General features: G+C 49.0%; 7 protein-coding genes across 7 annotated transcripts; 5 read left to right on the top strand and 2 right to left on the bottom strand.

Moving 5' to 3' along the window:
* Positions 1-411: 411 nt before the first annotated feature.
* Positions 412-2,399, top strand: FMAN_09673 (uncharacterized protein; the record flags this gene model as incomplete). Its single annotated transcript, XM_041825440.1, has 2 exons — positions 412-959; positions 1,019-2,399. 2 exons carry the CDS (start codon positions 412-414, stop codon positions 2,397-2,399), a joined length of 1,929 nt encoding a protein of 642 aa, XP_041690821.1.
* Positions 2,400-2,726: 327 nt separating this feature from the next.
* Positions 2,727-4,682, bottom strand: FMAN_09674 (uncharacterized protein; the record flags this gene model as incomplete). Its single annotated transcript, XM_041825439.1, has 1 exon — positions 2,727-4,682. One exon carries the CDS (start codon positions 4,680-4,682, stop codon positions 2,727-2,729), a length of 1,956 nt encoding a protein of 651 aa, XP_041690820.1.
* A 418-nt stretch (positions 4,683-5,100) lies between these two features.
* FMAN_09675 (uncharacterized protein) lies at positions 5,101-7,022 on the top strand (the record flags this gene model as incomplete). Its single annotated transcript, XM_041825438.1, has 5 exons — positions 5,101-5,134; positions 5,205-5,468; positions 5,535-5,863; positions 5,912-6,014; positions 6,067-7,022. The coding sequence occupies 5 exons, from the start codon at positions 5,101-5,103 to the stop codon at positions 7,020-7,022; spliced, it is 1,686 nt and encodes a 561-aa protein (XP_041690819.1).
* Positions 7,023-7,760: 738 nt separating this feature from the next.
* FMAN_09676 (uncharacterized protein) lies at positions 7,761-8,869 on the top strand (the record flags this gene model as incomplete). The annotated part of the gene is made up of 2 exons (XM_041825437.1): positions 7,761-7,914; positions 7,965-8,869. The coding sequence occupies 2 exons, from the start codon at positions 7,761-7,763 to the stop codon at positions 8,867-8,869; spliced, it is 1,059 nt and encodes a 352-aa protein (XP_041690818.1).
* A 693-nt stretch (positions 8,870-9,562) lies between these two features.
* On the top strand, positions 9,563-11,650 carry FMAN_09677 (uncharacterized protein; the record flags this gene model as incomplete). The annotated part of the gene is made up of 1 exon (XM_041825436.1): positions 9,563-11,650. One exon carries the CDS (start codon positions 9,563-9,565, stop codon positions 11,648-11,650), a length of 2,088 nt encoding a protein of 695 aa, XP_041690817.1.
* Positions 11,651-12,402: 752 nt separating this feature from the next.
* On the top strand, positions 12,403-13,386 carry FMAN_09678 (uncharacterized protein; the record flags this gene model as incomplete). The annotated part of the gene is made up of 1 exon (XM_041825435.1): positions 12,403-13,386. The coding sequence occupies one exon, from the start codon at positions 12,403-12,405 to the stop codon at positions 13,384-13,386; it is 984 nt and encodes a 327-aa protein (XP_041690816.1).
* Positions 13,387-13,660: 274 nt separating this feature from the next.
* Positions 13,661-14,767, bottom strand: FMAN_09679 (uncharacterized protein; the record flags this gene model as incomplete). Its single annotated transcript, XM_041825434.1, has 1 exon — positions 13,661-14,767. One exon carries the CDS (start codon positions 14,765-14,767, stop codon positions 13,661-13,663), a length of 1,107 nt encoding a protein of 368 aa, XP_041690815.1.
* Between the last annotated feature and the right edge of the window lie 172 nt (positions 14,768-14,939).

Raw genomic sequence — 14,939 nt, 5'->3', positions numbered from 1 at the left:
CCTAGCGAAGAAACAAGTTCAGAGACGAGCATGTAAAATGGATAACCTCAGAGTGTCCTTCATTCATTATATACCGGTTATACTTGATAGAAATGACGCTCAGAACGGTGATCAAAGATCTGTCGTGGCATATCATGGGTTATTTTCCGTCCCCATACTCCATGCATCATTTAGTAGCTTTGTCACTTGACACGGGTTTTGACGGCTTTTGGTCGCGGCAGTGACCTCGGTTAAGCGTCCTCATCATGGTACCCCCGGTCCAATCATCAGAAGAGCTTACAATATAGAGCTGCTGGACCTAAGACGAAGAATAGCCAAAATCAAAATCATTTCATATGTGAATAATTGGTTCAACGAGACCTCAACGTATCGATTTCCTCCAATATCACAGATTCACCACAATCAAACATGATGGCCATCTTGACCAAATGTGCAACATCAGTCCCACTGATAAGAAATTGTCCTAGACCCAATTACAGTGCGATTCATATCTCTTCTTTGAAGAGGTCCCGGCGTTTCTCGTCTCAGAGAGCGGAAGTCCAGATTGTCGAGGTTGGACCACGGGACGGCCTGCAAAACATAAAAGAATCTATCCCTACGGCGACCAAAATCGAGCTGATCCGCAGACTCGCCGAAACAGGGCTGACCAACATCGAGGCCACTTCCTTTGTGTCTCCAAAATGGGTTCCTCAGCTCGCCGATGGAGCCGAGGTCATGAGGGAAATCCTTACATGCCCTGGGCACATCTTCCAATCCCATCAAATGAACTACCCTGTTCTGGCGCCAAACCTCAAAGGGCTGGAGAACGCGAGCCGAGCTGGGGCAAAGGAGATCGTGGTCTTTGCTTCTGTGACTGAGGCGTTTAGCAAAGCGAACCAAAACTGTACGGTTGAAGAAGCACTCCAACAATGTGAAGCTGTCACCAAAAAGGCGCTGAGCTTCGGTATTAGAGTTCGTGGGTACGCATATTCGGTGAACATTGGGCTGATCAAAAGCTGACCGCTCACAATAACTATAGGGTCATATCTTGCATGTTTTCAGACCCTTTCACAGGCCCTACGCCCCCAGACGCTGTTCTGCCTGTTGTAAAAAGGCTACTAGATATGGGTTGCTACGAAGTTGGCCTCGGAGATACGCTGGGTGTCGGTACGCCGAAGAATGTCCAGGATGTTCTTGACAGGCTACTACCGGAGATATCTCCCAGTCGACTTGCTGGTCACTTCCACGACACCTATGGTCAAGGAATCGCCAATATTGTCCGTGCTTATGATATGGGTATCAGAAAGTTCGACAGTAGCGTCGCCGGCCTCGGTGGTTGCCCATATGCGCCTGGGGCCCGAGGCAATGTTTCGACCGAGGATGTCATCTACACCCTGGAGAACTCAGGAGTCAGCACTGGTGTGGACTTGGATAAGCTTTGCCATATCGGCCAATGGATCTCTGGGGAGATCGGTATTCCATATGGGAGCAGAGCCGGTGCCGCTTTGGCTGCCAAGAGAGGCAGTGCTATCTACTGCTCAACCAAGTCAAAGGCTACACCTCCTAAAGAGCCACGGGTATGGAAGACTGTGGAAGATACTGGCGAGTATCGTGTCTCTCGATCGGGTACTGCCTTGAAAGTCACCCTGACACGACCTAAGAATGGGAACGCTCTGACTGATTCCATGCTTGAAGGCTTGACTGCCCTCTTCAAGAAGCTTCCTCAAGATCAATCCGTATATCACCTCGTGATTGAGTCAGAGGGCAAGTTTTTCTGTACAGGCATGGACCTTAGCGGAAACACTGACACAGCCAATGGCTCCGACGATGGCAGTTACTATGCCAAGGTTGCTGCACTGTATGAAGCATTAGATCACGTTCCCCAAACCACCATCGCCGTGGTTGACGGGCCATGTTACGGTGGTGGTGTTGGACTAGCGTTCACATGCGATGTAAGGCTTGCATCCCCCAAAGCACGCTGGACACTCAGCGAGATCAAGATCGGGGTTAGTCCGGCTGTGATTTCCAAGTACCTCGTGCGAGAATGGGGCGTCTCTGTGGCCCGAGAAGGCATGCTGTCCGGGAGAGAGATGAGTCCCGAAGAACTCACTCGGATAGGGGCAGTTCATGGGATGAGCAGCAATGAGACATCCCTGACGACGCTGCTCGATAACTATCTGGATCAACTAGCAAAATGCGCTCCTCGATCCGCAGCCATTAACAAGGAACTCACAAGGATGGCGTGGCTGTCTCCGGATAGCGAGAAACAAGCGAGTCTGGTCAAGAAGACATTTGCCAACATGATGGTTCCTGGATCGGAGGGAGAGCACGGGATTGGACAGTTCCAAAAGAAGAACAAATCGTTCAGTTGGAAGGATTTCTGGGGAAACAAGAGCCCACTGGAGAAGTCCATCTACTGAGAAATTTTAATCTAAGAAACCTAGAGAATTGGTTCGAAGGAATAAATATGTTATTGTTGAGGTTCTCTCGCCCTGTGACGGGACTTGAAGTCTCTCCTGATATTTCTGCCTTATAATTAAAGTAATGCCGTGGTGTACACTTGAATACTGTGCACTTATTGATATGGAAGATTTTAAATGGGATTATTCTAGATGCTCGGTAATTGATCTTCCCATGGAAACAAGTAGCGGCTCACATGAAATGCTTGGTCTATTTGGAGTAGTAGTTGGAGCTAACTTATTTTAATGCAGTGTCAATTCCATCACTACTTTCGCTAATCTAGGGTTCTACCTGACCTCAAAATCATTGAAATTGGGCGCTAAAACCATGCTGTGGTAATCGTACGTAAACCATGGAGCATTCACACTTTGCCTACCGAAGCTGTTGACATAATATCCACTTCCTTCCATCTCCCATATGAGCTCCTTAGCCTTCTCATCAAGCTTCGCGTTATACTCATCGAAGACTTCTTTTCGGCACTCGATCGACTTCTTGCCATTCTCAAGCAGATGGACAATGGAGCTAGCCACGTATCGCGACCAGATCTCTCCCCACGAGTAGAACCCTCCTGAGCGGGGTTGGTGGTTTGGACCGTAGAGGGAGAAGAAGTTGGGGAAGCCGGGCATGGTGAGTCCAAGATATGAGCGAGGACCGTCCTTACTCCAGAGATCCTCCAGAGTAGTTCCATCGCGGCCGATATACTTGCAAGGCCAGAAGTAATCCGACACTTTGAAGCCAGTTCCAAGAATCACCACGTCAAACTCGTGCTCTTGGCCGCTTGAAGAAACTATCCCATTTTCTGTGAACCGGCTGATATCCTCGGCGACGAGTGTCGTGTTGTCGCGACGAAGCATATCGTAGAACCCATTGTCTACGACGAGCCGGCGAACCAACGGAGGATAATCAGGCAGGATCTTCTCCAACAAACCTGGTATTCCTTCAGATTTGGACTTGATATACTCTGTGAGATTCTTGCGGGCAAGGTCATTTCTCTCATTGACGATACCACCCTTGGCTCTCCATTCTGGATCATGGGTCTGCATGTACTGTAGTTGTTGAGATGCAACATGAGCTGAATAACAGAACCAGTTCCAGTAATACGGCATCGTGTCGAAGATGAAGCGTACCTCATCGTCTATCTTGGCGCCGTAGCCGTCCATGTGCATGATCCAGTTGGGCGTACGTTGAAAGACAGTGAATTGTTTGGCTTCGGAAGCAACCCTAGAAGCAAGTTGGGTACCAGTCGAGCCAGTACCGACCAGAGCGACTCGCTTGTCACGGTAATCCACGCTATGATCCCACTTGGCGGTATGAAAGACAGGGCCCTTGAAGTCCTTCAGACCGGGAAAGTCTGGCAGGTTAGGGGTAGCAAACAGACCGCTGCCACTGACAATAGCGTTGCAGGTCATGTTCTCGACCTCGCCGTTTGAATGTTCAATCGTGAGGTTCCACTTGCTCGCATCTTCGTCCCAGACCGCGTTGATAATTTCTCGGTTAAAGTGGAAACGATCCTTGACATTGTACTTTTCCGCAACGTACTCGAGGTACCCTCGCGTCTCTCCCGCTCTCGCAAAGTATTCCGACCACGGATAGTTTTTGAGAAACTTGAACTGGAAGAGATAACTTGACGTATCAACCCGTGCATCTGGGTAAGTGTTCAAGAGCCATGTGCCGCCGATGCCTTGCTGACGCTCTAGAACTTCAAAGTTGAGACCGAGGTTCTTGAACTGAACCGCGGCAGCGAGGCCGCTGATGCCAGCTCCAATGATGACTATCTTGAAGTCCGCGATTTTATCGGCCGAGGGCTTTTTGTCGCTCCATTGGGCATTCCTAGGGAACTCTTCAAAGGCTAACTCTTCGTAGTTGTAGTTGAACTCGACGTCTTGAATTGGCTCGTCCCCAAATAGGTCCAAGAGCTTTCTAGTCTCTTCTTTGGAGGGGGGCGGCGGAACAGCATCGTCAGACTTGCGCTTGGATAGATAGTTGAAAGCGATCTCCTTTAGGAGTGGTGTGTCCTCATCGCATAGAACGTGAGAATACATGGCGCCCCCACGGATCGCGCGGCGGCGAGTGCTCATCTTGGCTAGTCTTGGATCGCCCGTGACTTGGAGCAGAGCAAGTCGAAGGGCATTCAGATTAGACTTATCGATGGCCTTCCGAATAAAGCCATCATCAACGGATGCGTTGGCGCTGAGATTCCCGTTGACGGCGCGGATGTCATGAGCAACGGCATCTCTGGCCATTTCGACTGCAGCTGCAGACATAGATAATATTGATGAGGGTTAAGCTTGGAAGATTGTCCGATAGTTTTATCTCAATCTCGAGCCGGATTTCTGGACATATAGACGTTAAACTTCTAGGTAACGAACACTTCGCAAGAATCAGAGTGATATGTGTCTGGCATTGGTACAATTTAATATCTTCTTTATCAAGTTCACCTTATGATGAGTCTCGCCATACTCAAATATTATATAGCACATTCCGAGGTCCGAGGCTATTTTGGTGCGTTGTTAAGAAAGTCGTATTAATAATATCAACTGAGCAAGAAGGAAGTGAGAAGCGACCTTGAGAAAGGATAAAAAACGAACAATCCGATAACTGAGCAAATTTGAGTGGCCTAGCATCAATCGATTCTACTGCATTGCATAGCCAAGAGGCAAAATGCTTTTCCGATCCCAATACCCAGATATTCAGTGTGAGACACGGTTGCAATTATCCCCTTCGCTTCTCAACGTATCATAGCTAACGGGCCCTGGACAAAATAGGCCCGACAGACTTGACGGTATGGGAATGGGCTTTTGAAGACAAGAGATACTCCCCTTTATTCAAACACCCGCCTAGCGAAATCGCAGGCTTCACAGATGCCACTACGGGCGAACGCCTAGACTTTGGACGGGTTAAAGAGCATGCAACCTATGCGTCGTCAGCTCTGGTCAGCGAACTGGGGATGGAGGTGGGAGACACCGCCTCGCTTTTTGGACACAACACGATATGGTATCCGGTAACAATGTTTGCAGTTCTAAGGAACGGTATGAGACTCTTCTAAATGTCGCAGGCTCCGATTGATTGAATGCAGAGGCTGACACGTGTCCTAGGCGGCAGAGTCAACGGGGCGTCTCCATCTTACACGATTGGGGAAATGGTGAATGCTCTCAAAACGGCTGGGACCAAGTATATCATGACGGTGAAGAGCTCTATCAAAATGGCGAGCGCAGCTGCTAAGGAAGTTGGTATCCCTTCTGAGAGAATCTTGTTGATGGATGGGAACCTCAAAGGCTACAAGTCAATCCAACAGCTCTCAGAAGTTGGGAGAAATTACGATCTCGGGAGACAAGTCCCATTCTATTCGATCCCGACAGGCCAGTCGAACGATGTCTGTGGATACCTGAATTTCAGCAGTGGCACAACTGGACTTCCAAAAGCTGTAAGACGTCGGTCCTACCATGGCTGAAGAGTCGGCTGACAGAACCAGGTAATGCTATCTCACAAGAACATCATCTCGCAATGCCTTCAACTCGCGGATGTCGCAGGCCCCAAGAAGAAGCGATTTCTTGCTTGCCTGCCGCTATTTCACAGTCAGACACACTGTATTCCGATAGGTGACCGATTCAGCTAACAGTGCGACAGTCAGCGGTCTCGTGAGGTTTCTTCACTGGCCAATCGCTAGCAACGATGAGTGCGTAATGCTGCCGCATTTCACTATGGAGAACGTACTGGCAGCCATCGTCAAATATCGGATAACTGACTTAACTCTGGTGCCCGCAATTGTCATCAGGCTCATAAATGATCCCATCGTCGACAAGTACGACTTGACAAGTGTAAGGGTGATTGCCTGCGGCGCCGCTCCCGTAGGGAGTGAAGTTATCCAACGGCTTCACGACAAGTTGCCATGGACCGGATTCAGGCAGAGTTATGGCATGACGGAGTCCTGTTGCTGCTTAAGCACCCATCCACCTGAGCTTTACGACTACAAGTATGGAAACAATGCAGGAAAGCTATTGGCTTCTACTGTCGTGAAAATCGTTGATGTGGACACTGGTAAAGAGCTTGGGCCAAACGAGACGGGCGAGATCCTCGCCAAAGGCCCTCAAATCGCGATAGGATATCTGAACAATGCAAAGGAAACGGCCGAGACCTTTGGCGCCGACGGGTTCCTACGTACAGGGGACATTGGGAAGATTGACAGCGAAGGGTTCATTCACATCGTCGACCGAATCAAGGAGATGATCAAAGTCAAAGGCCAACAAGTTGCTCCCGCTGACCTGGAGCAAGTCCTCCTGGGTCATCCATACGTGGCAGACTGTGCTGTCTTGGGGATTCCCGACGCTTACAGCAGCGAGAAACCGAAGGCCTTCGTCGTTCTGAAGAGTCACGTCAGGCCGAATGCTGCGGCTGGTCATAAGCTCATGCAGCATGTCAAGGAGAGGCGTGTGCGGTACAAGTGGGTCAAGGAGGTTGAGTTTGTGGATGAGATTCCGAAAGGGCCGAGTGGTAAGATCTTGAGGCGATTACTGCGAAACACTCATGGGAACAATTCGGGACGAGTGGTGGTGAAGGATGTTTCTTCCTCGGCTAGACTATAGCGATTTAGGAGGTTACAGTATGCATTTGGAGTAGCTGGCCCTTTTTTGGGTGAGAACTCTCTCTTTCAGTCAAGCGTTAAATTTTCCGCTATTTTCGACTCTCTGATTAGATAGAACGGTGCCGGAATATTATGATTCCGTAGTCGATCTCTGCCAACGCCTTGGGACCGAAGGAGATTCAGTGGGTCGCGTGGGTACACGCTAGGCTTATTATAGTCGTCTGATTGGCAAGGTCTAAATCTGACATTTTGTAAAAACGCGTTAACTATTGGTCAAACGATAGAGGTGGGCCTTTCTAGCGCGTATCCACAGGCACTACCGAATTTCGTCAGTCAATGCGGCATTGTAGTTGCATTCGGTGCAACAAACATAACACAGTTCAACGCCTTTAACAATGCTCCTGTTTAAATGGCGAATCCGGCATTAAGCTATTGAGGATATGAATCTATGTATTCTCATGGGATAAGTAAGACCCCTATAGTGACTCGCATATTCCATCAATAGAAATAGCAATTACTATATTGCCGAGGCATGAGTCTGTTGAACTCAAGGCGATTCTGCCTACCCTATTCTCATGAGCCTCGGTAACCATCCCGACCAAAGCGCCGATATATATAATCAGTTTATGCCCTTGACCTGTAAACTGAACCTAGGAATCTTTACAGGAATTTAATTCTTAATAAATCATCTAGCGATAGAGAAGCCATTATTTTATATCACCCTTATACAAAGTTCACCATGTCATACAGCACTGAGACAGCTTACATCACGGGTACGCGTCCGCTAACAACTGGAACGCGCGAAGAGAGATCATCTCAGCCGCTAATATCTTATCCTCAGGCGGTGCTAGTGGAATCGCCAGGTTTCTTGCTGCGACACTCGTCGACAAGGGGTGAATATCTACAAGCCAATTTTTCAACCCCTGCCAAACACGTTGCTAAGTTGATTCCTGCAGCATGAAAGTCGTCATAGCTGATCGAAACCTCAAAGGCGCCGAGGGAGCCTGCCAAGAGTTCAACACAAAAGGTCAAGTAGCGTGGGCAGTTGAGGCCGATGTTGGTGACTGGGAGTCTCAGAAGCAAGCCTTTGAGATCGCCGTGGAGAGGCTTGGCAGGGTGGATTACGTCTTCCCCATTGCGGGCATAACTGAAAGACCCTGGAACCCCAGGCAACCCGGTGGGTCTGGCTTTGTTAAGCCGAATTTGGCTATCCTGGATGTTAATGCTACTGGGGCGCTGTATACATGCTCTCTTGCGATTCAACAGTTCAGAACCCAAGTGTCTGGCAAGTATGGTTTCCGTGGAAAGAGTAAGCTTTATCTATCCCGGGACCCGGAATTGGAATCTCACATCAATGTGCAGTTGTTGTTGTATCCTCAGCTTGTGGTTTCTACTGCATTCCCAGTCTGCCAATTTATACCGCGGCGAAGCAGTAAGGCCACTGAAATTGACCCGCAAGGGGAAAAAAATATTAACACTAGCAGTGCAGTAGTTGGATTCGTACGGACACATGGAAAGCTCTTACCAGAGGAAGCTATTACGCTCAATGCAATTTGTCCTACAATCGTTAAAACCGGTATCTCAACTGGTGACTTCTACGACAAGGCCGACGCAAAGGGCCTTTTGATCACCATTGAGAGTCTAGTGAAAACGTTCGAGAGCTTGCTAGGGGACTGCAAAACATCCGGTGAAGCTATTGAGATTTTACCTGGCGATGATGGGTTCAAGATCAAGGAACGGCCGGAGTATAGTAACGAGAAGTGCAAAGTGAGTTGCGAGATGGTCGAGGAAAGGACATATAATGCATTTAAGGCTCTAGAGCTCAAGACAAACGAGCCAAGGTCCTAGAATAGACGCATTATTTAAATTTAACAGCTGAAATAGCTATATTTTATTTGTAGATCCTGTCGATGATTCAGTTGTAGTTATCCGATTTTGCTCACAGATAAATAGAGTGAATCACGTTTTGGGTAAAGTATTGCTGTCAAGAGCTGTGATAAGGTTTTGATTTTAAAAAGGGCTTCAGCCAACACCAAGGTCAAGATCACAAATTGACACATATGACCAATATATTCCTTGATGTTCTGTTAAGAGGATTAATTGACCTTTCCAAGTCTATTTGTCTAATCAGACATATGAACAAGGCCTGCGCCCATATATGTTTTTTTGGTGTTCTTTACCTTTGAGGCCTTGAGGCTGAAGCCTCTTTTTGACCCCTCAACCCTATCACAGAACAAGGCCTGCATCGGAGAAAATGCTCGTTCAATTCACGAAGCCGCGAAGCAAATCAGCCATGTTACCGCGATATGCTCTGAGTGCGAAACCCCGCTGGTCTGACATACCCTTCAAAGCAGGACTCAATCCACCGACTCGGCCCGAGGCACCGGCCTCGATGCCTGTACAACCATACAACGATACGAGTCTGAGAGTCGCGTCTATCACATACAAAACTCATGAATACTGATATATTACACAACCCAGAGTCAATGCAACTTTTATCACTGAGCAGCTTACAGAAGAGAGATGTCCATATCAGCAATTATGCCTCAAACAAACACCAAAGACTATAACGATGAAGCTATACGGCCGCCCGATGCTGATACCAGAGTTGGCTGGGCTGGGGTGCCTTTGTCCCAAACCTGTGGATACTACGGCCACATAAAGCGCGCAGTACTTCCAACGGACTCAGAACTTGGGTTCACTGCAGACTACGGATCTGTTGATCCCGCCAAGATCGCACAGCAGTTCATTCATGGCTTTGCCAAGGCCATAGAAGCCCAAGACGTGGATGACATACTCTCAGTTATCCACGAAAATGGCTACTGGAAAGACGTCGAACTTCTCACATGGGATATCAGAACTCTACAAGGACATGAGAAAATCGGCACCATGCTGAAAGAGCGGTTATCCAAGACTGGTATCACTCGTATTCGACTGAATCCTCACGCTCCTGCAAAGGTGGAGACACTCGGACCAGATCTCTCATTTATCCTTCTTCATTTCGAATTCGACTTTACTCACGGCACCGGCATCGGCGTAGCCCGTCTTAGCCCGTTCAAGGCCAATACTGGCACGGCTACTGATCTGGCTGATGTCAAATCATGGATGATTTACAGTGTAGGCACCGCCATGGAGACAGTTCATGGCTGGGATGCAGAGTATGGAGACAAGGAGAGGTATCAGCCTGGCAAGTATAAAGACCCATCTGGGAAAGGCCGGACCTACCAACAGATGAGAGACGATGAGACGGCCGGCAAAGAGGGTTTCCAGCCGACTGTGGTTATCATCGGTGCTGGACACACTGGATTGTCTATGGCGGCTCGTTGTAAAGTTTTGGGGATACCGCATCTCATCATAGAAAAGGGTGATGGCCCAGGGTGTAGCTGGGCAAGTCGTTACGCGTCGTTATCCTTGCATGGCCCAACATTCACCAACCATCTGCCATGTTTGCCATTTCCGCACTGGTTCCCTGTGTTTCTACCAGCACAGCAGCTGGCCAAGTTCCTGAAGAATTATGCCAATATCATGGACCTGAATATCTGGGCGAATTCAAGTCTTGACGGAAAGTCTGCCGTGTACGACGAGAAGGAGGGTAAATGGACTTTGACCGTTACACGGCAAGATGGGACTAAGCACACTCTTCACCCACGGCATTTGATGATTGCCACAGGTATCTCTGGAACCCTGCCAAACATCCCCGAGGTACCCGGCATGAACGACTTTCGCCAGAACGGCGGCATAGTGACCCATTCATCAAATCATCGGACGGACCCTCAGTGGAAAGGAAAGCGAGCCATCGTCGTGGGTGCCGCAACATCCGGCCATGATATCTCGTTCGAGCTGACCGAGAATGGCTGCGATGTCACCATGATCCAGAGGAGCGCAACACACGTCATGTCTGTGGAGAAGAGTGTCCGACACCTCTGGAAGAGCCGCGAGAAGACAGGCCGGCGAGAAGGTCAAGACATCGATATCCTCGACCAGGCCAACTTTCTGAAGCACTCATACCCGGTAGAGTATGAGGTCATGCCGCGGGGGCAGGAGATAGCGCGGGAAATCGACGCAGATCTACTACAGTCGCTAAGAGATGTTGGCTACCGCCTCCACGACGGTTATCATGGCGGAGGCGCATACTCAATGTTCCCTTTTGATCAAGGCGGCTTCTACTGGGATACAGGATGCTGCAAGCTGATCGCAGATGGAAAGATCAAGCTCGTACACTCGGAAATCGAGCATTTCACCAAGGACGGTGTGAAGTACAAAGACGGCTCAACCCAAAAGGCTGACATAGTCGTCTTTGCTACAGGATACATGAACTCCAAGAGCGCGATTCAGGCCCTTCTAGGTGATGACATGGCTAAGAAATGTCACGAGCGCTGGGAAAAAGGAAATGCATTCTTCTTGGGACCAGAAGGAGACTCCATTATCAACTACTGCCCGCTGCCCCAGAAGGGCCTGTATGCCATGTTTCATCAATTTGCCTTTTGCCGCTTCCACTCGGCACGACTTGCTCTTCGCATCAAGGCGGAGGAGTTGGGGATCGACGTTACTCCGTATGGGAATAAGCCGCTTGGACCTCCTAGCACGGCTGCCGGACAACAGCCTCGCCCCGAGGGCGTCCCGCTTTGAAGCGCGTCGCCTGGGCATGCTGACAGAGGGTTCTTGGGGACAGACAGCCTGTGGATCTTATTTCTTTCCAGCATTCCAAGAGACTGTGTACTCAATGGCCATAGATATTCATTTCAATTTCTGAAAGTCTTGGTTTTGGTTTTACTACTTGCATTTTGTCTTGCTGTGATACAAGTCAGGCTTCATTCTGATGATACTTGTGCTGTAGCCTGATGTCAAACACTTACTAAACTGAAATTGCGTAACTCCATATGCCTTTATAAAGATATCAAAAGTTTCTGAACTGGAAAAGTCGGAAAGCGATGCCTTGTTCATTTCCTCGGTGCTTTGCTTGGAAACCCTCGATGCTTCTCGCTAATACACATCTTCTCTTAGCTTCGTTAGCGTTACCTCGGGTTTTAAGCAGTACCGACATCTACGGTAATCAAGACACCAAGTATTTTATGCTAATCGTATAATTTACGGCGGCATGAAGTTGATGTGAAAGATGAGGAGTACTTGTCATAGTTATTTCATGCTTCCATATATTCACATATATCTTATCTTGCTACCAGATTACCAAATATAATATACCTACCATCAGAATGTTTGGAAAAAGCTCCGACCGCAGCGAAAGTGGAAGGCCCCAACGCCACAAATCTCATATTGAGCAAGTTATTTCGATACAGCCCTCAACGGAACATGATTGTTTCACCAGCGGAAGTAATTTCATCTGCCCACCATGGGCTCGTGGCGTGTACGGAGGTCAAATCATGGCCCAAGCATTATTGGCGGGGTATGAGACCGTGACAACCGAGTTCACGGTACATAGCATCCACGGCCATTTCTTGAAAGCGGCTCAACCGGACAGTTCTGTCATTTACCGGGTGGAGCGAGTCCGTGATACTAGAAGCTTTGCTACGCGAATGATTCGTGCTACGCAGGGGGATATTCTTGTATTTTATTCGACAGCGAGCTTTGTAAAGAGCCATGTGTTGCAACAGGACAAATGTGTCCTTCGGCATTCCGCGTCTTACCCTCAGGGTGAGAAGCCCCCGTCGAGTCCTCTGGTTCAATCAGCTGCAGGTCAAGCTGGCCCGGATCAGCCTTGTGATTGTGTGAGGTTGGCCAGTAGGATTAACCACTCTGCTTCACCGAGTGACAAACGATATTATCAATGGGTCAGAGCTAGAGGACGTATTGCCATGTCTCCACTGAAGGCAGCCGAAAATGAGGATGGGCGCTCATACAATAGCCGAAGCTCAGAGGATACGGCGGATGTTAAGAATGACCAGCATCATAGCAATCATCAAGCCCATGCAGCGGCATTGCTTTACATGTCAGACAACTATTTTCTCGCCACCTGCTTTAGAGCTCATAACGCCTCTCGGTTCTCCAATCCGACATCCAATCACCTCGGTTCATCTACTATAGGGCATCAGGCGAATGAGTTGGACGGCGCTAGAAGAACGTTGCACCCTTTGGAATCGGAAGAGCTAGAGGATAATGAGGGAGCTTCTAAAGATGGAGGACATGTGACTATGGCGGCTTCGATGGATCATACTGTGTACTTCCACAACTTGCATCAACTGCGGACTGATGACTGGATGTTGGTTGAGATGGAAAGCCCTTGGGCGGGTGATGAAAGAGGACTGGTGGTTTCACGTATCTGGAGCCACGATGGAACATTGGCTGCTACGTGCTTCCAGGAAGGCCTTGTTAGGCTAGCGCGACCTCCTCATTCAACTAGATTGTAGGTGCTCGGCTCAGATAATCGAGTGCATGTAGCTCTACCAACTTATGATAAAGACGTGTTTGCACTGATGTGAGCCGGAATGGAGTCTCACACTGCCAGGGGTCATTCGATCTTCTACTACCGATTGTTGGAAGCGATATCATTATAAGCGATTCCATAATCATGATCTATACGTCATAGTGAGTGTGGAATTGAAGAAAAACAAGTATTATTCATTGATTTACTGCTCAAGTAACTGGAGCGAGTGTGAAGGGGAACTCGATCTGGCGAAACTACTAATATTGGAGACGGCCCAAGCCATTGCCTGTAAACTCGGCAAAAAAGATAGCATCTCCATGCTGGTTATTCAGATCACACGGACCGCTCAAGCTCGTTGGAGTCAAGTACTCAACCAGTTTCTTCGTCTTGGGATCGTATTGCCCAACACGATTGCCCAAAAAGACCAGGTTTCCCTCCACAAAGTAGACCTTGCCATCAGTGCCAACTCTGACTGGCCCAGGCAAAGATAGTGCAGCAGAGGAGCCAATGCTCAAAGGATTACCAACAACGGTGGCGTTCCCTGCTGCACGAATGTCATTGATGAATATCTCGGTCACCTTTCCTGTCTTGACATCGACCGTTCCAAAGTTCCCGCCAAGGGTACCGGTCCACCATATCAGCCCATCTTCATCTGTGGCGACGCCCTGGACCAGAGAAAGAGGTGTAGGGATTTCGTATTCTTTGATCTCCTTGGTGTGAACGTCAATTGTGCCAACTCGATTGCCAACGATCTCTGAGAAGACCATGGTGGAACCCGGACCAGGCTGGATGATGAGAGGGACCGAGAGCGGATTTGGTAGTGAATAGAGGCTGAACTCAAACGTGTCGATGTCGATGCGGCCAATGGCATTCAGACCAGCAGCCGTGAACCAAGCCCCACGATCACGATTCCCCGAGACATCGATCGTGACGCGAATACCAACCGGGAGATTATCCACGGCGGCGATATTGGTCCAAGGGAATGGGTACTCGGTCATGCTCCCGTCTTTGGGATCCAAGCGCACCATACTGTTCCCAGCTACCTCGGAGAACCAGAGATACCCGTCTGGCATAAACTCCATACCACTGGGGAGGCCGACGGGGTTCTTGAGGGGAAACTTCTTCTTCTCTCCGCTTGTGACGTTGACTCTCAGAATCGCGTTTCCCGCGATGAGCTCCACCCAAGCGATATCCATCTGGTCAGGGTGGAACTCTGTCTCGCAGGGTGTTGAGAGGAGTGGTGCTCTGGCGTACTCAACAATGCCGTTGGCGCGTTTCAACATCTGAGGTCCATAATCGGCGTTGATAGCCATGGCCGTGGCTAGGGGCAAGACTGGCAGGATGGAAGTGAAAAATGTCTTCATGGTGTAGATGTTCATACAGAAAAAGATGCTGAGGACGGAGAATAGTCAGTCGGTGAGCGACAAAGTTGACAAAGATGTCAATGCAGCAAGCGAGTGGTATCACAGATGGGTCGCTGATTTATAGTTCAACCAGGGGTATTCCAGACCTGATTTACCCCGCAACCTCAATTAG

This window comes from Fusarium mangiferae (genome assembly GCF_900044065.1).
Source record: "Fusarium mangiferae strain MRC7560 genome assembly, contig: FMAN_scaffold021, whole genome shotgun sequence".
Lineage (NCBI taxonomy): Eukaryota > Fungi > Ascomycota > Sordariomycetes > Hypocreales > Nectriaceae > Fusarium > Fusarium mangiferae.
This window is presented reverse-complemented; position numbering and strand designations above follow the sequence as displayed.